Source organism: Chrysochloris asiatica, unplaced genomic scaffold (assembly GCF_000296735.1).
Source record: "Chrysochloris asiatica unplaced genomic scaffold, ChrAsi1.0 scaffold00145, whole genome shotgun sequence".
Lineage (NCBI taxonomy): Eukaryota > Metazoa > Chordata > Mammalia > Afrosoricida > Chrysochloridae > Chrysochloris > Chrysochloris asiatica.
Genome location: NW_006408663.1, coordinates 35038 through 61888, shown reverse-complemented (window position 1 = coordinate 61888; position 26851 = coordinate 35038). Strand labels below are relative to the sequence as shown.

Below are 26851 nucleotides of genomic sequence, written 5' to 3'. Positions count from 1 at the left end.
CATCATTGATGGCGTCAAGTGTGGCATCGGTAGTGAGGTTGGCCCAGGATCGGACACTGTTTCGTTCTGCTGTGCATGGGGTCGCTATGAGTCGGTTCCGACTCAATGGCACCTGACAACAACAACAACAACATCCCATGTTCCAATTACTAATGGATGTTTATAGCTGTTCCTCCTCATTTTGAGTTGAGCCCCATCAGCAAAAGAAGGTCCCAAAAGCTTTACTCCATTCGTGCCATCGTGGCCAACTCTACTTTGAGGAGGAAACTTTTCCCCAGTCATATTTTGAGAGCTTTCAAACCTAAGGGACTCATCTTCTGGCAATATATCTGACAAAATTCTGGTGCTCTTCATCATGTTTCAGTATTCAATATTCTGGTGCTAACAGTGTTCCACTGCTATTCATAACTCAAAATGAGACGAAACATCTATAGACATCCATTAACAATCAGAACACAGAATGTACAAAGTATGAATCTAAGAAAATTGGACGTGGTCAAAATGACATTGAATGCATAAACATCAATATCCTAGGCATTAGTGAACTGAAATGGACTGGTATTGGCCATTTTGAATCTGAGAATCACATGATTTACTCTGCAGGGCATGAAAAATTGAAGAGGAATGGTGTCACATTCATCATCAAAAAGAATATTTCAAGATCTGTCTTAAAGTACAACGCTGTCTGTGATATGATAATATCCATCTGCCTACAAGGAAGATCAGTTAATACCATTATTATTCAAATTTACACACCAACTACTAAAGCCAGTGATGATGAAAATGAATAATTCTACTAACTGCTGCAGTCTGAAATTGATCAAATATGCAATTAAGATACATTGAAAATCACTGGCAATTGGAATGTAAAGGTTGGAAACAAAGAGAAAGGGTCAGTAGTTGGAAAATGTGGCCTTGGTGATACAAATGATGCTGAAGATTGCATGATAGAATTTTGCAAGACCAATGCCTTCTTCATTGCAAATACCTTTTTAAAACAACATAAAAAATGATTATACACATGGACCTCACCACATGGAAAACACAGGAGCCAAATTGACTGCATCTGTGGAAAGAGATGGAGGAAAAGCTCTGTATCATCGGCCTAAGCAAGGCCAGGGGCAGACTGTGGAACAGACCATCAATTGCTCATATACAAACTCAGGCTGAAAATGAAGAAAATTAAAACAATTCCATGAGAGTCAAACTATGACCTTGAACAAATCTCCTCTGAATTTAGAGATCATCTCAAGAACAAAGTTAATTTATTAGACACTAACGAAACACTGCCCAATCCTGGGCCAACCTCATCATCATTGCCACACTTGAACCCATTGATTCTGCCACGATGCCAATCCATCCTGCTGGGGGTCTTCCTCTTTTTCTCTGACCCTCCACCTTACCAAACATGATATTCTTCTCCAGCGACTGGTCTCTCCTGACAATATGTACAAAGTATGAGAAACAAAGTTTGGCCATCCTGGCATCCAAGGAGCACTCTGGCTGCACTTCTTCAAACACAGTTCTGTTGGCATAAGGTTGCTATGAGTCGGTACCGACTCGATGTCACCTAACAACAATAAAATGACCAAAGACCAGAAAAGTTGTGGGATGACATCAATAACATCATACAGGAAGAAAGTAAAAGGTCATTAAGAAAACAGGGAAGAAAAAAAAATAAAATAAAAAAGACAGGAAAGAAGGAAAAGACCAAAATGGATGTCAGAAGAGACTCAGAAAGTTGCTCTCCAGCATAGAGATGCTAAAGCAAATGGGAAAAACAAGGAGGTGAAAGAGTTGAATATATAATTTCAAAAGGCAGCTCTAGAAGACAAAGTCAAGTATTATAATGAAATGTGCAAAGACCTGCATTTAGAAAATCAAAAGGCAAAAGCACTCTCAGCCTTTCTCAAGCTAAGGAAAATGAAGAAAAAACCCCAAGCATTGACTAACAGAACTGGTAAAATTGTATAGGCAAAATGGAGTCTTGGTGTGGTGCTGTGGGTTAATGCACTAGACTGCAAAGTTGGTTTTGAACCACAAGGTCATCGGTTCAAGCTTACCAACTGCTCCCATGTAGTGTCGCTATGGGTAGGAACCAACTTGATGGCACTTAACCAAAACAACAACGGGCAAATATTGAATGACGCAAAAAGCATCAAAAGCATACGGAAGGAATAGACAGAGTTACTATAACAGAAACACTTGATTTTCAACCATTTCAAGAGGTAACATATATTGGAGAGCCAATGATACTAAAAGAAGAAGTCCAAGGTACACTAACGTCATGGGCAAAGAACAAGGCTCCAGGAATTGATGAAATACAAATTGAAATCTTTCAACAAACTGATGCACTGGAGGCACTCACTCATCTATGCAAAAAAAATTTAGAAGACACAACCTGGCCAAATGATTGGAAGAGATCCATCCATATTTGTGCCCATTCCAGAAAGAAGTGACCCAATGGAATGCAGAAATCATTGGACAACATTAATACTGCATTCAAGCAAAGTTTGCTAGAGATAATTAAAAAACACCTGCAACCATACCTCACAGAGAACTGTCAGAAGTTCAAGATGGATTCAGACGAGGACATGGAACAAGGGATATCATTGCTGACAGCAGATGGTTCTTGGCTGAAAACAGAATCCCAGATAGATGTTTACCTGGATTATGACAAGCTGTGGACAACATTGTGAAATATGAGTATTCTGGAACACTAATTGTGCTCATAAGGAAACTATAACAAACCAAGAGGTAGTTGTTTGAACAGAACAAGGGAACACTTAATGGTTTAAAAGTAGGAAAGGTGTGTGCCAGGGCTGTATTCTTTCACCATACTTATTCAAACTACATGTTGAGCAAATATTCAAGAAGCTGGATTATATGAAGAAGAATGAGGCATCAGGATTGGAGGAAGACTCATTAACAACCTGCGATATGCAGATGATACAGCCTTGCTTGCTGAAAGTGAAGAGGACTTACAATACTTATGGATGAAAAGCAAAGAGCACATGACAGGACCAATTAATAACATCAAGATAAATGGAGAAAAGATGAAAGTTTCAAAGACTTCATTTTGCTGTGATAAACCATCAACACTCAGTCAAGAAATCAAACAACGTATTGCATTAAGCAAATCTGCTGCACAAGATCTCTTTAAAGTGTTAAAGAGTAAAGATGTCAGTTTGAGGACTATGGAGCATTGGACACATGCCATGGTATTTTCAATAACTTCATATGTATGTGAAAGGTGGTCAATGAATAAAGATGACCATGTAAGAACTGATACATTTGCATTATGGTGTTGGAGGAAAATATTGAACGTACCATTGACTGACAAAAGAACAAATGAATCTGATTATGAAGTACAGTCAGAATGCTCCTTAGAAGCCAGGATGGTTAGACCTTATCTCTCATACTTCAGACATATAATCAGTTGGGACCAGTCCCTGGAGAAGGACATCAAACTTGATAAAGTAGAGGGTCAGTGAAAAATAGGAAGGCCCCCAATGAGATAGATTGACACAATGGCAGCAGCCATGGACCCATGTGTAGCAAGGATTGTATGTTTGGCACAGGACCAGGCAGTGTTTACTCTGTTGTGCATAAGGTCACTATGAGTCAATATCAATTTGATGGAACCTAACAAGTACATGCAATGGATTTATCTATTCACTGAACAGATATTTACTGAACCTCTCCTTGTTGTTAAGTGCCATCAAGTCGGTTCTGATGTATAGCAACCCTGAATAGGGTTTGCAAGGAACAGTCAGTGGGTTTGAAAACAGACCTTTTGGCTAGCAGTCCAGTTCTTATCCTACAGTACCACACAGGACTCCAAATAAAGCACAGAGAAAAGGAAATTAATTTTAGAAAATTAGAATATTCTTCAATTATGGATATTTGTTCAGTTTGTGTACAAAATGAGATCCTTTATAAAATTGTTTTTTACAGCATAGAATTTATATTAGGATCACTTAGTCTCTGGTGCCAGAAAATATGCCCAAGTATCCAACAGTAGTGAAATATATCAATTATCCAAAGTAATACAAGTAACTGGATGGTCTTACTTTTCAGTGCCTCATTCATCTGAGCCTTGTGGTTAGCAGCATGATACCAGGTGATCTCCGCACCATCTTTGGCTGTAATCTGGTTATTTCTCAGAAAATATCCCAATATGTTTTCACTCCAAGATCCTAAAATAACAATATTTACAATAAAGAGAACAGATTACTTATGGAGTAAAACACTGTTTTAATAAAAGGCAGAGAATATTTGAAGGAGAAATACAAGGTCAGTAGACTGGGAAATACAAGGTTGTAACATTTGTTGTTGTTAGGTGCCATTGAGTTGGTACCAAATCATATCGACTCTATGCACAACAGAACAAAACACTGCCCAGTCCTGGGCCAATCTCACTATTGTTGCCACGCTTGAGCCCATTGATACTGCCACTTTGCCAATCCATCTCGCTGGGGATCTTCCTCTTTTTCTCTGACCCTCAACCTTACCAAACATGATAACCTTCTCCAATGACTGGTCCTTCCTGATGATATGTCAAATGTATGAGAGATGAAGTCTGGCCATCCTGGCCTGTACTTTGTCCAACACAGATTTGTTGGTTCTTTTGACAGCCAATGGTACTTTTAATATTCTCCTCCAATACCATAACTCAAATGCATCAATTTTTCTATGATCTTCATTATTCACTGTTCAACTTTCACATGGCTTGGGTCAGGTGCATCTTAGTCCTCAAGCTGACATCTTTGCTCTTCAACACTTTAAAAAGGTCTTCTGCAGCAGATTTACCTAATGCAATATGTCGTTTGATTTCTTGACTGCTGTTTCCATGACTGTTGATGGTTGGTCCAAGAAGAATGAAGTCCTTGACAACTTCAACTTTTTTTTTTTTTTAATTTAAGGTTTTTATTGTAGATTGAGTGAAAGTTTACAGGGCACATCATCAGTTTCACATTCAACAATTAACTTCAACTTTTTCTCCATTGATGAAAATGTTGTTTATTGGGCCAGTGGTGAGGATTTTTGTTTTGTTTACATTGAGATGCAATCCATACCGAAGGTTGTGGTCTTTGATCTTCATCAGTATATATTTTAAGTCCTCTTCACTTTCGGCAAGCAAGGTTATATCAGCTGCATATCGCAGGTTGTTAATGAGTCTTCCTCCAATCCTGATGCCACGTTTTTCTTCATAGAACCCAGCCTCTCGTATTATTTGTTCAGCAGGTTGAATAAGTATGGTGAAAGGATACAACCCTGTTGCACACCTTTTTAAATTTTAAATCATTCAGTGTTCCCATGTTCTGTTCGAACAACTGCCTCTTGGTCCATGTACACATTCCTCCTGAGCACAATTAAGTGTTCTAGAATACTCATAGCTTGTCATAATTCACACAATCAAAAGCTTTTGTATAGTCAATAAATCTTTGTGGTATTCTCTGCTTTCAGCCAAGAGCCATCTAACGTTAGCAATGATATCCCTCATTCTACGTCCTCTTCTGAATCCGGTTTGAACCTCTGGAAGTTCTCTGTTAATGTATGGTTGCATCCATTTTTGTATTACCTTTAGTAAAACATTACTTGCATGGGATATCAAAAATATTGTCCGATGATTTTCCGAATTCCATTGGGTCACCTCTCTTTGGAATGGGCACAAACACAGATCTCTTCCAATCAGTTGTAACACAGAAATCATGTATTATGATGTGGCAAACATATGATATGTATAAACACACACACATATATATTCTGTTGTTAAGTGCCTTCAAGTCGGTTCTGACTCATAATGACGCTGTATAGAGTTTCCAAGGAGTGGCAAGTGAGTTTGAACCACTGACCTTTTAGTTCATACTGACCTTGTGGTCCAGTGCTTTATCCTACAGCGCCACACCAGGATTCCACATAACTAGCAAAGTGGTAGAAAAATATGTGCATCCAGGTCTACTCCGTACTATGCCATACCCCAATAGAACAATGAGAAAAAGCTGGAAACCACTGAAAACCAGGCTCATATTATCTGCAATCTTACCTCCCCAACTCTTGCTCATTTATTTAAACATTAAGTAGCTACACACTCCCTATTCATGTGATGTGTCCTTCTGTTAATGTATTAACTCTGCCGACCAATAGTTGAAAACCTAAAATTTGCTTTAGAAATTGCTAATAAAACCATGAAGTAAAAAAAAAAAGTAAAATTTGAACAGAGAATGAAAAGGTATATAAAAAATAACTTCTCATCAAATTGTATGGTTACTAGTGAGCACTCTCTATTGGGCTAAGGAATAAAGAAAGAAGAGATCGGCTGTAGCATCCACTATCACCAGTCAGTCTCTAACAAGCATATCTAACAGAGTCATGAACTCTTCAAAATTACATGCTAACAGACTGCTATCATTTTCTATATTAAAGTTAGCTATTTATAACAGATGGCACTTAACAACAACATTTGGACTGGCACATTAATCGTTGGCTAGAATTAAAATGTCCAATAGGAAAATAATCAAATCAAAGTATATCCTCGTGATAAAATATGTGGTTATTAAAAAGGACGTTTCTAGATCCAGGAGGTCAGTCTATGATCAAAACAACTACAATGTGAAAGAATGTAAGCACATAGGAACAGAGATCCAGGTAGTGAGAAGGTCAGCTAGATTACAGGATAAAATAGACTGTCTTACATGGAGGGAAAAGTTAATGGATATGAAGCATCCACAATGATGGGGTTCGAGTGGGGGGACTGGGGGAGGGGGTGATGGTAGAGCACAGGATAGGGGGCAGACACATCATAGTTTGGGAGTTGGGGAGGTCAGTACAAGAATGGGGAGGGTTGAAAGAACAAGGTAGATAGGGGAGCACTGAGACAGGTTTGCATGGGTTAAATGGGACCGAAGTAAATAGTGATGTACACTCAACCTTGGAACATTAGGGCTCTGGGATACAGCGATCGAGGCATAGTCTGAAGAGGGGAAATAATACTAAGATGCTTGACTGTCTTATGAATATTGGTTTCATTTGCCTACTATTGTAAAATAGACACTTGAGTGGGATAGAAAGGAATGTTGGGAAACATGATTACAGAAAGCTTGTAAGCCCATCTTCAGCCTATAACTGATTGGAGTACCTAAAAGGGGTTCTAGAACTTGCCTAGTAAAATAGGCTTCTTGTGGAGCCTTTGCAGTGTATAGGATTTGATATTTAGACTTGTATAGATGGGTCTGGAATTGATGGCTTGATATTTAGAGTCACTGGTAGTGTAGTGGTTACGAATCGGAATACGAACCTCAAGGTCACTGCAGTGTATTAGGTGGAATCCTGAGCCCCATCTAGAACCTTATGAGGTGGGACTTTCCCACACTAGAAAGGACCAGTGAACCAGCCTGGAACAGCTAGAACGACAGAAGATACATCTTAAAAGAAAGATCAGGAAAAAAAAAAACAAAAATGTCAGCATGATTGGCTACTATAAGAATTAGGCAAGCTGTTCGCTGGGAAGCCATCAAAGCCAGCAATCAAATTCCTTCAGGACAAACCCCCTTCTAAGACTGTAACTCAAAGGGAACACATGAGCAGGCATGCGAGCTTGCTGACAAGCACATTGTTCTACTGGTAAGTGGAAGAGGGGGAAAGGCAGCAATGAAGAAATGGGCTGAGATCAATTATAGTCCATTGAATCCCATTGACCTGGAGATGGAAGAAAGAGGTTGGTCCAAAGTGTGGTGAGACCTGGGGACACCTGAGCCCATGGACAAGCACATAGCCACAGAGGGTTAGAGCTGAGAGTGATGCATTCAGCTAATATGAAGTGAGGGGAGATGCACAAGAACACCCAAACTTGCTGATAGTACCCATTTGACCTAGCCTCGATGGCTTGATAATCAGAACTCGACTTTGTTGTTGTTGTTAAGTGCTGTCGAGTCGGTTCTGACCCACAGCAACCCTGAACAGAGTTTCCGAGGCTGTAAATCTTTACAGGAGTGGAAAGCCTCTTCTTTCTCCCATGAGCAGCTGGTAGTTACAAACTGCTGACCTTGCGGTTTGCAGCCTGATTTATAACCACTATGTTACCAGAGCTCGACTAGAACTCGACTAGAAGATTAAAAAAAAAAAAAATTTTTTTTTTTTTTTGATAAAGGAAACGAGGGTAAATTGCTACACTTTGGTGAACTTGATCTATACTCATGGAGGTTGTGGTTGTGATGGTTATGTGCCGTGGAGTCGGTTCCAACTCATAGCGAGTCCGTAAAGGGTTTCCAAGGCTGCAAATCTTTACAGGAGCGGAAAGCTTCATATTTCTCCCACGGAACAGCTGGTAGTTTTGAACTACTGACCTTGAGGTTCGTATCCCGATTCCTAACCACTATGCTACCAGAAACTCTAAATATCAACAGAGAGGGAAGGACTCTTCACATCAAGTATCAATGCTATCCCCTCTGTATACAGGGTAGATAGGGACAGGCAACTTAGATATTGGCTACCTAAAATGAGGGGGCGATAAAGGCACGAAGTGACTGGCTTACAAGGTTTCAAGACGGAGTTTAGCTTAAGAGTGTATGGGGAAAGAAAGAGTCTCCACTGAATAGTTTCCATCTTGTCTAGATGGGTCTGGTGAAAAGAGATGGGGTTAAGATTCTTATGATTCAATAGTGAGTAATTGTTATCATAACTAAATGCGACGCTCACAATTTTAAGGGTAGAAGTTTTGTTATCAAAAAATGGGGGAGTAGTTAATCTTACAGTCCAGAAACAAAGGACCCTAAGACCATCAAGGGAAAAGAGCACAGGCAGAATGTGGGACCTTATCCAGAGAACTAGTGACACCAGAGACGGAGGCAGAGATGGAGACATGGAGAGAGGGAGCAGCTGAGGACTCTAGATTCACGGAAAGAGAGGGACTGAGAGCTGGTGGCCAGGAGGCAGACTTGCAGAATGTGCCCTTTGGTTGTGTGAATTATTACATATGCCTCAGTGTTTAAAAAAAAAAGAGCTAAAGTGAATAGAGAGAAATGCTGTTAACTGATGGTACATGGAGAGGATTATAATCATTGTAATGAAACAAGGTATATGATTTGTTGAATGTAAAACTGATTATCTGCCCTGTAAACTTTCACTCAATTCACAATAAAAACTTAAAAAAAAAAAAGGCTTCATAGGACTCCTGGTGTGGTACTGTAGGATAAGCACAGGACTACTAACCACAGGGTCAGCCGTTCAAATCCACCAGCTGCTCCTCAGGAACCCTACACAATGTTGTTATAAGTCAGTACTGACTGGATGGTAGTTAACAACAACGATACTAATTTTTTACTTACTCATCTCTAAGACTTAAATACTCTATGACTTAACCTCTCTTTGCATTTTGCTGTTGTGTGCTGTTAAGTCCATTCAGACTCATGGAAATCTCATGTGACAGAGTCCTGGTGTGGTGCTGTAGGATAAGCACTGGACCGCAAGGTCAACAGTTCAAATCCACCAGCCGCTCCTTGGAAGTCCTGTACAGTGTTGCTATGAATCTGAAAGCTGACTCAATGGCACTTAAGAACAACAGTCTTCAAGGGAGAAGACTGGCAACTGGTGGGTTCTAAGCTCCAACCCTTCAGTTAGCAGCCAAGCGCTTAACCATTGTACCACCAGACTCTTCACTGTGGTCTACAATCTTGTATCAAACAATTTAAATATTTTTATCATTAATTCCTGAAACACATGCACTGAGTTTCTGATTGTTTAACGATAAACATTTGAAGATCTGAAAAAAAAAAAAAAAAGTTTCTGAGATATATGAAATGACTTACAGAAATAATAACCATGTGTGCTACCAGAAAAAAAACATATATATAAATGTTATTTATAGTGGATGTTCTCATGGTACCTTTAAACTAAACACATTGTATTTAATTTTTTATAAAAGTGACTTATAAACTAATAGTAAAATGCCATCACTGTAGACTTTTTAAACACTTGAAGTACAAAGCTCTCCTTTCCCTTTTAATGCTACCTTGGTCTTAGCCATGTTGTATATACTTTTAGGACATAATGAGGCTCCAATCACATACGATTTTAGGCATCATTACAAGTATTTTAAGTAAGTAATAGGGATGAAGAATGAACAAGTCAGTAGTAGAAGGACTACAATCACAATGCTCCTAAGAAGAAAGGTTGGCAAGGCTTCAGCTAGCTTTCTTTGGACACATTGTTAGGGAAGATCAAGTACTAAGAAAGGGCTTGATGCTTCATAAAGTAGAAAGCAAGGAGGGAAGCCCTTAATGAGATGGATTGACACAGAAGCTGATACAAGAGATTCCAACATACCAGTAGTCATGAAGATGGTGCAGGCCCATACACAGTTCAGTCCTGTCTTCAATGAATCAGAGTCAACTTGATGGCAGCTAACAACAACAGCAAATAGGCCCAAAAGAGTCCCTGGTGGTTCAAACAGTTAATGTACTCGGGCACTAACTGAAAAGTTGAAAGTTCAAGTCCACCCAGAGGTATCGCAAAAGAAAGTCTGGTGATATGCTTCCAAATACATCAGCCATTGAAAACCCTCTGGAGCACAGTTCTCCTCTGACACACACAGAGTTGCCATGAGCTGAATTATGACTAGCTGGCAAGTGGGAAAAAAGACCCAAAAATAAGGCCAAGAAAATGGCAAAACAAGTTGTAATTATTTTAATAGGAAATAAATATTTATTTATATACATGGTCAATACAACAGTGTCAGGTTCTGAAAGGGAATAAACTCTGGATTGCCTGTGAGTAGCAGAGACTGGAGAAGATCCAACACATTATCATGATCCTTCTTGATGCTTCCAGATGGTGCTCTTACTGTACCCAACAGTAATTTAGTTAGGTGTTCAAGTTTACTGAACACCACTTTAATGCTGAGTAAGATTCCTCAATCATAAAAAACTGATCAACAAGGGAAACGAGAGTTCACAGGCCAAACCAAGGGTGACACCTATTTTTGTATGGCTGGTGAGCCAAAAGTGGTTTTTGAATTTAATGTTTGAAAAAAAAAAAATCCACAGAAGAATATCTTGTAATATGCAAAATTGTTATGAAATTCAAATTTCAATGACTATAAATAAAGCTTGATAGGAACACAGTCCCATTCATTCCTTTATAGATTGCCTGTGGCTATGCTCACACTACCATAGCAGGGTAGAGCAGATTTAAGAGAGTCAGAGTAACTTGCAAAGTCTAAAATTTAGTATCTGGTCCTTTACAGAAGTTTGCTGAGTCAGGGACTAGACAACCATTAGGGTTCCTTCCAGTTTCCAAATGTGCCAATCCGAAGTGATTTACCATTTAAAAAAACAAAAACCCTACCATACAGCCACACAAAAAAATGTACATGAATGTCCACAGCAGCATTATTCACAATACACAAAAGGTAGAAACAATCCAAATACTCATCAAGTGATGAATAGATAAACAAAATGTCAAATAGCCAACAGAATGTTCTGGCACATGCTCTAAATGGAGAAATGTTGAAAAGCATTATGGTTAAGTAAAAGAAACCAGGCAGAAAAAGGTCATACATTGTGTGCTTCCTTTACAGGAACTGTCCAGGATAGGCAAATCCAGACAAAAAGTAGATTAGTGCTTGCCTTTGTTGCTTTTGTTAAGTGTGGTCAAGTTGTTCGGACTCACAGCTACCAGCTACTCTGTATAGGGTTTCTGAGGAGTGGCTGGTAAGTTTGAACCACTCACTTGGTGGTTAACAGTCCAATGCCACACCAGGGCTGGGAAAATGGGGAGCTGGAAGTGATAAAGAACACGGGGTTGCTTTTGAGGGGCAATGAACATGCTGGTTGTGGTGATGATTGCATAACCTGCCAATACTAAAACCGTCAAGCTGTGTGCTTTGAATGGTGAATTGCATGGTATGTGAGTTACAGTTCAATAAAGCTTTACAATGAAAAGCAAACTACACATCTACGCTTTGACTCAGAAATTTTACCTGTTTTAATTACCTAATACTGCCAAAACAAAAATACAACTTGTTGCTGTTATTGTTAAGTGCCATAGAGCCGGTTCCAACTCAGATCGACACCTTGTAGGGTTTCCGAGAAGCAGCTGGTAAGTTTGAACTGCCAACCTTGTAATTCAAATGACCTTGTGGTCTAGTGCTTATCCTATAGCAGGTGGCCCTACAGAAACATATTTCTAAAAGGCTATAAATCCAAATTATGGCCTTGGCCATGTGGTTCTTTCTGTGAGCTTCTCTTCTAGTTCCTGGTGTCTGCTGATACTCACTGGCATTCTTTTACTTGTTGTTGTTGTTACGTGCCATCGAGTCGGTTCCGACCCATAGCAACCCTGTACAGGGTTTCTGAGGATGTAAATCTTTACGGGAGTAGAAAGCCTCATCTTTCTCCCGTGGAGTGGCTGGTAGTTTCAAACCGCTGACCTTAAGGTTCGCAGCCCGATTCGTAACCACTATGCTACCAGAGCTCCTCTTTTACTTAAAGAAGGGTGCTTACACAGCATCTGTCTTCCCCTTGTGTGTGTGCGCATCCATTCTGTTCTTTTTAAAACTTAGAAGTGATTAGTTTTAGGACTCACCCTGCTATGGTATGACCTCATTAAGATAGCAAATGAACTCTCTACTTCCCAACAAAATCAATCCATAGGTACAGTGGACAAGACGTCAATACATACTTTGGAGGAAAACAATTCAATACATAACAACCTCTATGAATATAATACATAGTCAAAATGTTTATATTTAGAAAATGGCAGATATTTGATACTAGAATATTTATTGTAGCATGGTTTATAATGGCTTCATGTTGTTGTTAAGTGCTGTCAAGTCAGTTCTGACCCATAGCCACCCAGTATAGGGTTCCCGAGGAGCAGCTGGTAGGCTTGAACTATCAAACTTGTGGTTTGCAGTCCAGTGCTAATCCTACAACACCACACTAGGAGTCCATTTATTAAGTAAAAGAGTGAAAATAACCTAAATGTTCATCAACAATTGGTTCAATAAATAATTATGGTGTACCCATAATGATGGCTGTATGTGTATTGATAAAGAGTAATCCTGAATATATGCTAAGTGAAAAAAGTAAGTAAGATGGGCATATTTTAACAATGGATTATATAAGGGGATCTCACTAACATCAAGGCGGAAAAAAGCCAGGAGTAGCGAATGCCCTTTGGACTCCATGGTCCCTGCGCTGAACTTCTTGATCCAGGAGACAAGAGACGGCGAGAGGTGGCAGAGAAGCAGCAGAGAAGGGGTAGAGGCAGAAAACAGCAGAATCAAGAGCGTACGACAGAGTGGTAGGCTTCCCTGCCCACAGAGCAAGAAAGCTGAGTGACTTTGGGCAGTAGGTTACCTGGTGGAGTGGTTTGCATCCACGCATTGAATCATGGGACCTAAGTTTCCCAACCCATGGAGCTAGAATTAAGCGTCTTTGGGTCAAGGCTTACTGGAGAAGTGGGCGCTCAATCAGCAAAGCTATTCTTGCCCAAACAGGGCAAGTGGCCGAGGGGCTATGTAACTGAGAGGCTGAGAGCTAAAAGAGCTTTGTAACACTTGTCCAAGCAGATCAAAAGGCTGAGGGTCTGAGTGTGTGAGCATGGCTGAGAAGAAGCTGTCCTGACCAAAGAACCATATCCTGAGTATTTCTGATACTAATTTGCACCATGTCATTTCCCAAATAAACACCATAATTGTGAATAAGACAACAACAGCAATATCTAATATAACAAAAGTGCAAACAACAAATGATGAAATAAAAATACAGAACCTCCTAAAATTAAAAAAAATTTAGTAATCAAAAAAACTTCACCAAAATAATAAAAAAGCAAGTTATTGACTATGAGAATATCTTCAGAAACTAAATACCAGTCATTAATCTAATAACCAAAAAATATATATAACTTCAACAATTTAACACCAAAAAGACATATAACCCAATCATAAAAAGGGCAAAGGATGTAAATAGATACTTTACCAAAGAGGATATTCAAATGCTAACCAAACACATGAAAAAATGCTCAATACCATTAGGCAAAAAACAGATGAAAATACAACCCACAATGCAATACCATTTTATTCCCACTAGGATGGCTACAATTTAAAAAAGCAAATATGTTAGGTGTAATTGGAACCTTTATCCATTGCTGGTAGAAAAGCAAAATGGTACAGCCAGTGTGGAAAACAGTATAGTGGTTCCTCAAAAATAGAATGTTCCATATGACCCAGAAATTCCACTCCTAGCAATTCCACTCCCAAAAGACTTGAAAGGAGAGACTCAAACAGAGACACATACAACAATGTTTGTTGCAGCACTATTTACAACAGCCGAAAGTAGAAACAACTTAAGTGCCCATCAACAAATGAAAGGATAAACAAAATGTGGAAAATACATACAACTGAATACTACTCAGATCGAAAAGAAATAAAGTCTTGATGCATGCTACAATAGACATAAAGCTTGAAGACACTGTGGTGAGTGAAATAAATCAAACACAAAAGGACAAATATCATATAAGCTCATTTATATTTTAAAAAGCAAGAACTAGCAAATATCTATGCCCAGAAATTTGGAAGACAGCTACCAGGACAACTGACTGAAGAGATCCCTATCTGTACCCATTTCAAAGAGAGGTAACACAACAGAATGTGGAAATCATCAACTAGTATCATTAATATCAGATGCAAGTAAAATTTTACTAAAGATTATTTTTAAATGGCTGCAAGAGCACATTTAAGGGACTCAGAGGTTCAGGCCAGATTCAGACAAGGACATGGAATGAGGGATATCACTGCTGACCATCAGACAGACCTTGGCTGAAAGCAGAGAATACCAGAAAGATGTTTACCTGTGCTTTATTGACCATGAAAGGCTTTCAACTGTGTGAATCATGGCAAGCTATGGACAACATTTTGGAGAATGAGTATTCCAGAACACTTAATTGTTCTCATGATGAACTTACACATGGACCAAGAGGCAGCTGTTCTAACAGAACAAGGGGACACTGAATGTTTTAAAATCAGGAAAGGTGTACACCAGGGTAGTATTCTTTCACCATACTTATTCCAACTGTATGCTGAGCAAATAAACTAAGAAGCTAGATTATATGAAGAAGAACATGGCATCAGGATTGTAGAAAAACTCATCATCAACCTGTAATATACAAATGATACAACCTTATTTGCTAAAAGCAAAGAGGACTTAAAATACTTATTGATGAAGATTAAAGACCTCAATGTAAAGAAAACAAAAATTCTCACCACTGGACTAGTAAATAGCATCATGATAAATAGAGAAAAGATTGAAGTTGCCAAAGGCTTCATTTTGCTTGGATCCACCACCAACACTCATGGAAGCAGTAGTCAAGAAATCAAACAATGTATTGCATTAGTCAAATTTGCTGTATAATACCTCTTTAAAGAGCTCAAAACCAAACAAGTCACTTTTAAAGACTAAACCGCCTGACTCATGCCAGTGTATATACAGTAGCTTCATATGAATGTGAAAGTTGGACAGTGAATGAGGAAGACCATGGAAGAACTGATGCATTTGAGTTACAGTGTTGGAGAAGAATATTAAAGGTACATGGACTGCCAGAAGAACTAACAAATCTGTGTTGGAAGAAGTACAGCCAGAATGCTCCTTAGAAGCCATGATGGCCAGACTTCGTCTCTTACACTTCAGACATATTATTATGAGGAACCAATCCTTGGAAAAGGATATCATGCTTGTTAAAGCAGAGGGACAGAGAAAAAGAGAGAGATCCCCACGGAGATGGACTGGCATAGTGGCTGCAACAATGGGCTTAAGCAATTGTGAGGATGGGGCAGGACCGGGCAGTGTTTTGTTCTGTTGTATGTAGGGTTGCTATGGGTCAAAACGGACTCAACAGCTCCTAAGAACAACAGCTACAAAAATAGAGATCAGAGTTTATTAGCGATTAACAAGTCCAGGAGGAAGAAAGTGTTATTATTTTATGAAATACTGACTTTTAGTTTATGGTGATGAAAAAAATCACATTAAGGATAGGGCTGAAAATGATTTATGTAATTGCTGTCAATAAGTTGTATACTTGTAAAAAAGTTTAATTGGCAAAAGTTGTGGGATATAATTTAAAACAATGACAAAAAAGGAGTGTATAAGAGGGTAGCTGCTATGTACAAGCTAACATCTCTTGGAATTTGGTCCCACAGTACATAAGTTAGGTTCGTGGTTTCAAGAAACATCCTAATGAATTTTTCTAGTAACATATTTAGTACATTTCCTAATGCATACAATTGATCTCCATTCCCCTGAGCAACAGAGAAACAAGTGTGGGCTATTGGTCGGTGATTCAAACTCACCAGCTGCTCCTTGGAAACCCTATGCAGGGTCGCAATGAGTGGAACCCAACTTGAGGGCACTTAAACAATACCCACATCCCTCTTAGCCTCTGAGAAATTGCTTTAACCACATAATTGCTAATTTACTTTCAGAATATTTTCAATTCACAGTTGAATGGTAGCAACCTGAAGGTTGACTTTATTATTATTATTTTTTAACTGTATTTTTTTTTTAAAGTTCAGGATAAGAAAATAGCATATATGATGGAATAATCTGGTTAAGAATTAACCTCATCAATGGCACTTCTTCAGAAGGTTGGAAATAGAGATACCTTATGATCCAGCAATTCCTCTACTTGGTATTTACCCACACAAAATACAAGCCATAACACGAGTAGATATGTGCACACCAATGTTCATAGCAGCACTATTTACAATAGCAAAAAGATGGAGGCAGCTGAGTCCCCATCAACTGAAGAATGGATAAACAAACTTTGGTACATACACACAATAGAATATTATGCTACCTTGAAGAATAACAAGGATGCTGCATGCCACCGCATAACATGGATGAACCTTGAGGACATTATACTGAGTGAAATTAGTCACAAAAGGAGAAATACTACATAGGACCATTATTATAAAAGATTAAGAAAAAGTACTCACACTGACAGAGGGAAAAATTATTTGCTGGTTATCGGGGTGTATTGGGTGGCATGAGGGGAGGGAGGGAAAGGTGGAGCACAGGGTAGGGAAGAGACACAGAATAGTGTGGGTGCTACGGCTGGGCAATACACTAGAAGCCGGGGGGAATGGAAGAACAAGGCAGATGAGCGAACAATTAGGCAGGTTTGTATGGGCTAAATGGGGCAGAGGTAAATAATGATATATGCACAACCTTGGAACAACAGGGCTCTGGGATACAGGGATTAAGGCATGGTTTGAATGGGTAAAAGAGGGGAAATAATGTTAAGATGCTTGGCTGTCTTTTGAATCTTGGTTTCCCTTTTCTAGTACTGTAAAACAGATTCTTAAGGGGGAGAGAAAGGAATAGCCAGAAACATCACCATAGAAACTTTGTAAGTTCATCTTCAGCCTATAACTGACTGGAATACCTAAAATGGGGCTAGAACTTGCCCAGTGAAGGAGGCTTCCTGCGGAGCCTTTGCATTGATTAAGACCATAGGTGGAATTCTGATCCTAATCCAGAACCTTTTGAGATGGGAAATTTCCACTGAAAGGACAAGCAGACCAGCCTGGAATGGCTAGAAGAAACAGAAGATACTTCTTGAAACAAAGACCAGCAGGAGGAATTCGCACTGACCGCCTAAGACAGGCAGCATCCCTTAAACAAACAATAAATAAGGGGGATTCTGATGCAGACTGTGCAGACCCGGTCAGGAGGTCAAGACCCTGTGGGCCCAAGCATTGATGACAGTCCAAACCATAGGCTCTGAGGATCAGACTCTAGCCACCTAGTAGACATAGCAAACTGTCCCTCATCTGATTATTCAGTAAGGCTTGTTAGTAATCTCATACATGAGCCCTGGATATCCACAGACAAATGTAAAAACCTTCCCTAAAAGCCGAGACTGTAAATTCCAAAAAGGCAAGTTCCCCCCGCCAGAAAAAAAAAAGCTAAAGAGGCACTGTTAACTGATGATATATGGAGGGGATAATAATCAATGTAATGAAATAAGCTATATGAATGGTTGAATGTGAAGCTGATGATGTGCCCTGTAAACTTTCACTCAATCCAAAATGAAAACATTTAATAAAAAAAAAAAAAAGAAAGACCAGCAGGAAAAAATAAAAAACAATAATGGCAGTCTGAATGACTACTACAAGAACAAGCAAGTCGTTCATCAGGGAGCCATTATGGCAAATGGTCAGGTCCCCTTAGGGACAAATCCCCTTCCAAGACTAAGAGTCAAGTGGAATACAGGAGCAGTCATGTGGTCTTGCTGCTAAGCACGTTGGTCACCAATAAGGAGAAGTGAGGGAAAAACAGCAATGAAGCTTCAAGCTAAGCCCTACAATGTTCAATAGACTTCTGTGAACCAGGGTGAAGACCTGGTCGGCCTGCAGTGTGGTAACACCTGGGGACTCGTGGGCCCAGAGTCAATGACACAGCCACAGAGGACTAAAGTGGAGAGTGAGGCGTCCAGCTGATAAGAAGAGAGGGCATATGCACAAGAACACCCACACTTGCAGATAATACCCACTTGACCTGGCTTCAATGGCTGCATGATCAAAACTTGACTAGAAGAAGAAAGAAGAGGGAAAAAAGAGTAATGTGCTTGTGGATGTAGTAGCTCAAGAGGGAACAAATATTTACAGCGAGGATCATTCCCAGCCCCTCGGTACATAGGGTTGACAGGTATTAGCAACTTAGACATTGGCTACCCAAAAGGCGGGGGGGAGGGGAGGGGTGGCACTACAGTGACAAGAAATGACTGGCTTACAAGCTTTCAAGAGGGAGCCTAATTTCAGAGGGCATGGGGGAAGGTAGACTCTTTACTGAGTGGTTTCCAACCTGTGGACAGGGCTGGTGAAAGATGGGGATAAGACTCTTGTTCAGTAGTGAATTGTTGCTATCAGGACTGATTGTGAGTGTTGCAAATGTAAAGGTAGACATTTTGTAATAAAAAGAGGGGAGTGGCTGATCTTGCAGTCCAGGAGCAGAGGACCCTGGGACTATCAAGGAGAAGAGCGGAGTCAGGGACACTATGCAGAAAAGCAGTGATGCCAGAGATGGAAGTAGACACGATGCTGTGAAGAGATGGAGCGGCTGGGGACTCTGGACTCTGGGAGGGATAGGGGCTGTGTGTTGACGGCCAGCAGGCAGGCATGCAGGGTGTACCCTTTGGCTGTGTGATGATGTATGCAGGGAACTGTAATCATTGCAATGAAACGAAATACGATAGGATGAATGTAAAGCGAATGTTCTCCCACATAAACTATCACATAATTCACAATAAAAACTTTAAAAAAATTTAACCTCATCAATAACATGGGAATGAGAATAGAAATGATCTGGAACATTTTTCTTCTAAGCACACATTTTAGTCAAATGTTGTAAATTCTTCATTAATTCAGACGAGAAGTTATGCAGCCTGGTAATGAGTACGTAGAAAAATTTTGAGATGAGCTTTGTCCCAGATTCAGTTTTATTATTATTATTAAAGAGAAACGAAACATTAAATGAATTTATACTGAGATGTAAGAAGAGCCCTAGGTCTAAAAAATGAAAACACTGGTCAAAATAGAATGCTAAGTGAAGATTTAGCACTTAGAAATGACCCAGAAATTCCTGCTACAGGAATCCAGCCCAGAAGGAAGGGAAAAGGAAGAAATGAGGAAAAACATTGCAAAGGTGTTTATTAGAGCATTAGTTTTAATAACTAATAAGAAACAACTGATAAATATCTAAGATTGGGAAACTGAGTTAATTATAGTATATATCTGTATGATGAAATACAATTCAATCACTAAAGGATGTTTATAAAAGCCGTTTGTGACATGGAATAGTATGAGAAGATGCAGGATTGGAAAAAAAAAAAGTATGTTTATTATAATCTTAACTATATTTTCTGAATAGTCAGGATCGTTAGAAATATACCAAAAAGTTAACTTGTACTGACTCTGAACACTGGCAGTCTGAGGAATTTTTTTCCTGAATCAATAAACTTTATTAACATTCCATAATGTTATGTTTACAATCAAGGATAATTTCAAACTTAGATAAAAAGAATCACCAAAGCTACTTATGTTTATGTATGAGTCTAATCTTCTGCAGTATTGTTGTTGTTAAGTGCCGTCGAGTCAATTCCGACCCATACTGACCCTGTATAGGGTTTCCAAGGAGCAGCTGGTGAGCTTGAACCGCTGACCTTACAGTTCAAATGACTTTGCAGTCTTATGCATTAGGCCACAGCGCCATACAAGGATTCCGTAGAACAGTACAGGCTCGGCTTAAAAGGCCTCTGATTCCCGGGGTCAGACAACAGAGACACACTTATTACCAGTTTCCAAAGGTTGTGCAATGAGAAGCTGGAATAAAGCCCGGCTTTATTCCTGGTGTGGCGCCGCGGGTTAACGCGCTATGCTGCAAGATCGGTTTAAATGGCAAGGTCAGCGGTTCAAGTTCACCAGCCATTCTTCGGAAACCCTATCCAAGGTCGCTATGAATCAGAACCTATTCCAGGGCACTTTAACAACACATTCCTTTTTCTGCATTTCCCACCCCTGCCCAGTTACCAAATGGACTGGCCATTCAATTCTGAGGCTGTAAATCTTTATGGGATCCGAAAGCCTCATCGTTCTCCCGCTGGTTGAACCACTGGTAGTTTCAAACTGCTGATCTTGAGGTTAGCATCCCAACTCATAACCATACGCTTGTTATTAAGTGTCGTCGAGTTGATTCCGATCCATAGCGACCCTGTATAGGGTTTCCAAGGAGCAGCTGGTGAGTTTAAACTACCGATCTTGCAGTCCAAAGGACTTTGCAGTCTGACGCATTAGCCCACAGGACCACACCAGGACTCCTACTTTTCTTTTATTCACCAAGACCTCTAAAAGCAATATTCCGGCCATTCTTCGCCTTCCCAAATGCTTTCCCCTTAAAGCCCACCCCGAAAATCAAGGTTCTCGCCCGGTCCACGGAAGGCGCGCACCACGCTTGGAGAACCCGGGTCCATCTTCAGCGGCTTAAAGCCGCTCAGCTCCCAGGAACGCCGCTAGGTGAGTACTGAAACAGGAAGCTCTCCAAGCGTCCCTACTTGGGGGCAGCAGGCCAGAGACAGAGCGAAGCTGTGCTCCGGACGCTCGCGCGCGGAGCAAGATCACGGGCCGCGAGGTCACGCGGGACTAGAGCTTACCCGGACTCCCAGCGGCCGCTGTCATGGTGACCGACGTCGCAGTGTGCGCAGGCGCTGAGCGGTAGCTACGCCGCTGACGGGTCACAGGTGGCGTAAAACACAGGTTCTGGACCCAGGTTCTGAACCAAGGGCCAGGTTCTGGGGACCACCAGGACGTGCGCTTTGAAAGCGGAGCCGGAAAAGGTCCCAATGGGTGCGCAAGCGCAAAGGCTTTAGGCTCCAGTTTCCCGGTGATTCCAGTTTCCGCGTCGCGCGCGGATTCCGCAGCTGGTATCTTCGGGTCTAGTAACTGTTGGACTTAGTCTTTTTAAAGGTGTTACTGTAGTGGTTGTCATGTGTCGTGGAGTTGATGTGGCCATGTGCCAGAGTAAAACTGCCCAAAAGGGTTGTTATTGTTACGTATAGACCCTGTATAAGGTTTCAGAAGCAGTTGGTGGGTTTGAACCGCCTACTTTGTGGTTAGCAATCCAGTGCATATCTTACAGCCCCCTACCAGGAATCCACCTTTTGTTGTTGTTATTAGATGCCATGGTGGTTATTGTTAAGTTCTGTGGAGTTGGTATGTGAAGATAACCGAGTTTATGTAATTATGCATATACATCGTGTACTATATTGGGAAAATTTTCAAAAATTTACAGCAATCATAAATATAAAATAAACTCACTCTTCCTAGAAGAATAAATAACAAATATATACTTGTATTGTTGTTTGCTGTTGTAAAGTGCCGAACTCATAGTGACCCTGTGTAGGGTTTCTTAGGAGCGGCTAGTGAACTTGAACCACCACAACGGGACTCCTGTATACTGTATTTGGGGGGTGGGGGGTGCTGTGGAGTCAGTTCTGACTCATAGTGACCCAGCATAAATCTTTAAGGGAGCAAAAAGCCTCATCTTTCTCCTCCTGAACTGCTGGTAGTTTCGAACTCCTAATCTTGGGTTGGAGTCGTTGTGTGGCGCTGTGGATTAATGCGCCCGACTGAAAAGTTCAAGCTCACGGGTTGCGCCTCAGAAACCCTACACAGGGTCGCTATAGGCTTGTAGCCACTACTACCAGAACTCGTTGTATACTGTATTGTTGTTGGTAAGTGCCGTTGAATCGGTTCCGACCCATAGCGACCCTGTATAGGGTTTCCAAGGAGCGGCTGGTGGGTTTGAACCTCTGACGTCATGGCAAATTGAAAAAAAATGTATCAAAATATTTTTAGGGTTATGATTATCATATCAATTCAACAACAGTACCATTCATTATTAAGAAAACTGTGAGAAATGTGAAGATTGAGAAAGTCTGTTGTTGTTAAGTGCCAATGAGTCAGTTCCGACTCATAGTGACCCAGTATAGGGTTTCCAGTGAGCTGCTGGTGAGTTTTAACCGCCAACCTTGTGGTCTAAACTGACCTTGTGGTCCAGTGTTTATCCCATAGTGCCACACCAGGACTCCTAGGGTTGTTATTTTTAAGTGCTGTTAAGTCAGTTCTTACTCACAATGACCCTGTATAGGGTTTCCAAGGAGCATCTTGTTAGTTTTAACCGCCAACCTTGAGGTTCAAGCCTACTTTGCAGTGCAGTGCATTAACGCTCAGCACTACACCAGGACTTCTAGGTTACTCAAAAGGAAAAAGCAATGAGTAGGGTATTCTGAAGAATTGAAGAACTCAGGAGCACAGGATGAAACAAGATTCAAAGCAATTGCTAGTGTGGGATACTAATTTCCTGACACAACTAGGTATATTTTTCCTTTAAAATTTTAACATCTTAAAACATGAATCATTACTCCTCCAAAATGGCTGTTCCTGCATGAGGATTCTTAATTGATAACTTGAAGTTTTCTCTCTCCCTCTATGTGTACCTGTTTCGCTATTACAATACTGCCAGCAACTTGGTTCTCTCACCCACTGTCCTCCTTGCCCTCCACAACTCCTATGGTAAGCCAAGTTGGTGCAGGAAAAAGAATGTCTTTGGACTTGAATTAGTAATTTGGCTCTCATTTTCTTCTGTTACTCTAAAACAACTTAGTCTTTCCATCATGAAAGCTAAGATAAGGACACATCACTGGATTCAGACACAAATGCTGCTCGACTCTTCAGATTTTAATCCATGTACTTAAATCTTTCCAGACTTGAGTCGTTATTATTTTAATCTATGCTCAGTCATTTTTTCCATATTCTCTAGGTGTTCTCTATAAAAGAAAAAATTCTTGAATTTGATAAACATGATTTTAATGACTACATCGGCCTTTTATTCAACAGCATTGCTGAGATTTACAAGGAATTTGTTTAAAGTGTACAGTTCAGTGGGTTTTATTGGAGTCATAGCTTTGCAACCATCACTATAAAAAATTGTTCATCACCCTAAGAAGAAACCCCCAGCATTCATCTGTCAGTTTGTCATACTGTGGTAGATTGTGTGTTGCTGTGATGCTGGAAGCTATGCCTCTGATATTTTAAATAACAACAATGTACACCCATGGTGGACAGGTGTCAGCTGAGTTTCCAGACTAAGACAGACTAGGAAGAAGGAGAAACAGACTACTTCCGAATATTTAGTCACTGAAAATCTTATGAATAGCATATATTTTTTTAAGCTCAACATTCATTGTTTATTTATTCTAAGGCACATGGACGTCTAGAAATACTGAAGTACAAATGTGAATTTCTGCATACACTTAAAAAATACTCATTTTGGAAAATGACAGTGAAAATCATCTTCCAGAATACTCTGCTTTTAGCTTGTTTTTTTTTTTTTTTTTTTGCCAGTTCAACCAGCAACATGTATCTAGTGATACAGTTTTCCTTACTCTTACACAGGACACATTTGGCTATTTTGTCCCATCGGTCAGAGATACTTTTGGGTACTGCTACAATGCTAATTCCAGAAGTTTCTGTTGATTCTGAATCCATGGCTCCTCAGCAGTACGAACTCTCTCTTTTTTCTGGCTCTCCTCATCACTGGATTCATTTTGCTCTAATATATCAAAGTCCTTCTGCCTCTTTGCTCTGAACTTCTCTTGGGGCTCTGCCCTTGTTACCATTTCAAGTGGTCTGACTGGCTTCCACCTCCGAGGTTGGTACTGTCAGATAGCACCAGAATAAAGAATATTGAAACATAACAAATAGCACCAGAATATTGTCAGATATGGTGCCAGAAGGTGAGCCCCTCAGGTTGTTGAAAGACACTCAGATATGACTAGGGAAGAGCTGCCTCCTCAAAGTAGAGTTGACCATGATGATGTGAATGGAGTAAAACACTTTGTGACTTTCATTTGCTGATAGAGCACAACTCAAAATGAGGAGAAACAGCTGTAAACATCCATTAATAGTCAGAACATGAAATGTACTAAGTATGAATCTAGGAAAATTGTAAGGTGGTCAAAATGAATTGGAATGCATAAACATCAATATCCTAGGCATTAGTGAGCTAAAATGGACTGGTATTGACCATTTTGAATCTGACAATCATATAGTTTGCTGTGCCAGGAATGACAAATTGAAGAGAAATGACATTACTTTCATCATCAAAAAGAGTATTCAAGATCTATCTTGAACTATAAATGCTGTCTGTAATATGATAGTATCCATCACCTACAAGGAAGACCAAAGATGTCAGCTTGAGGACTAAGGTGCGCCTGACCCAAACCATGGTATTTTCAATAACCTAATATGCATGTGAAAGCTGGACAGTGAATAAGGAAGATGCTTTTGAGTTATGGTGTTGGAGGAGAATATTGAAAGTGCCATGTGCTGCCAACAGATCGTGTTGGAAGAAATGCAGCCAGAGTGCTCCTTAGAGGCCAAGATGGCCAAACTTCGTCTTTCATACTTTGGACTTAATTGTCAGGGAGGACCAGTCGCTGGAGAAGGATATCATATTTGGTAAGGTGGAGGGCCAGGGAAAAAGAGGAAGACCCCCAACGAGATGGATTGGCCAGGTGGCAGCATTGATGAACTCAAGTATGGAAACAATGATGAGGTTGGCCCAAGACTGGGCGTTGTTTCGTTATGTTGTGCATAGGGTCGCGATGACTCGGTACCAACGTGATGGTACATAACAACAACAAGGAAAGCCAGTTAAAACCACTATTATTCAAATTTACACACCAATCATTAAAGCCAGTGATGATGGAATAGAAGACTTCTGTTAACCACTGCAGTGTGAAATTGATCAAACATGTAATCAAGATGTATTGATAAATACTGGTGATTCCAATGCAAAGGTTGGAAACAAAACAAAATATCAGTGGTTGGAAATATGGCCTTGGTGGGAAAAATTATGCTGGGGATCACATGATAGAATTTTGCAAGATAAATGACTTCTTCTTTGCAAATATGTTGTTGTTGTTGTTCTTTTGAAACTTTTTATTGTGAATTGAGTGAAGGTTTACAGAGCAGATCATCAGTTTTACATTCTGCAAGTGATACACTTCATTCCATCTGAAGGCTTGCAATCCCCTCCATGCAAAAACAGTTACCCACTTCCTCCCCGTGGTTCCTATTTCCATCCCACCTTACTTCCCAACCCCTCAGAACCTTGTACCCAGGTAAAGGTTGCCCTTTTGATAGTGAATAGTTGGCAGATTTTGAAGATGCATTTGTAGTGAGCAGGCCATGAGAAGACACAGGGTCATGTTGTTTTTGTTAAGAGCAGTCAAATAGGTTTGATGCATAGCGACCCTGTTAAGGGTTTCCAAGGAGTGTCTGGTGAGTTTGAACTGACCTTGTGCTCCAGTGCTTATCCTACAGTGCCACACCAGGGTCATATACAACAATATAAATTTTTTATGTTTTAATTGTGAATTGAGAGAAAGTTTACAGGGCAGATCATCAGTTTTACATTCAACAAATTATGTATTTTGTTTCATTACAGTGATTATAATCCCCTCCATGTACCATCAGTTAACAGTCAATATTTCTCTCTCTATTCACTTTAGCTCTTTTTTTTTTTTTTAAACACTCAGGCTTGAATAATAATTTACACCACCAAAGGGCACATTCTGCAAGTCAGCCTCCTGACAGCAAGCTCTCAGTCTCTCTCTTTGCATGAATCTAGAGTCCTCAACTGCTCCCTCTCTCCATGGCCCATCTCTGCTTCAGTATCTGATAAGGTTTCGCATTCTGCTTGTTCTCTTCTCCATTGTTGGTCCAAGGGTCCTCTATTTCTGGACTGTAAGATAAACTGCTTTTTTTGTTACAAAACTTCTACCTTTACAATTGTGATAGTTGCAATTAGTCATGATAACAATTACTCACTATTGAATCATAAGACTCTTACCCTTGTCTCTTTTTACCAGACCCATCTACACAAGATGAAAACAATTTGATGGGGATTATATCTTACCCCACACTCTTAAACTAAACTCCCTGTTGAAAACTTGTAGGACAATCACTTTGAGCCTTTATCATCCCCACATTTTAGGTTGTTGTGTTAGGTGCCATCGATTCGGTACCGACCCATAGCGATCATATGCACAGCAGAATGAAACATTGCATGATCCTCAGCCAACCTCACTGTTGATGCCACGCTTGAGTCCACTGATGCTGCCACTTGGCCAATCCATCTCGTTGGGGGTCTTTCTCTTTTTCTCTGACCCTCCACCTTACCAATGATATCCTTCTCCAGTGACTGGTCCCTCCTGACAATATGTCCAAAGT

The 26851-nt window shown here is 40.2% G+C and overlaps 1 protein-coding gene across 1 annotated transcript in view; it reads right to left on the bottom strand.

Annotated features, from left to right (window-relative positions):
* The window catches only part of LOC102839499 (protein FAM151B-like), an 81134-nt gene extending 56900 nt beyond the window's left edge, over positions 1-24234 (bottom strand). Inside the window, exons 1-3 of the mRNA XM_006870605.1 lie at positions 24124-24234; positions 21208-21496; positions 4074-4199 (exon numbers count right to left, since the gene is read on the bottom strand). Of these exons, the coding sequence (XP_006870667.1) occupies positions 4074-4199; positions 21208-21496; positions 24124-24234 (526 nt within the window). The remainder of the gene's footprint in view (positions 1-4073; positions 4200-21207; positions 21497-24123) is intronic.
* Between the last annotated feature and the right edge of the window lie 2617 nt (positions 24235-26851).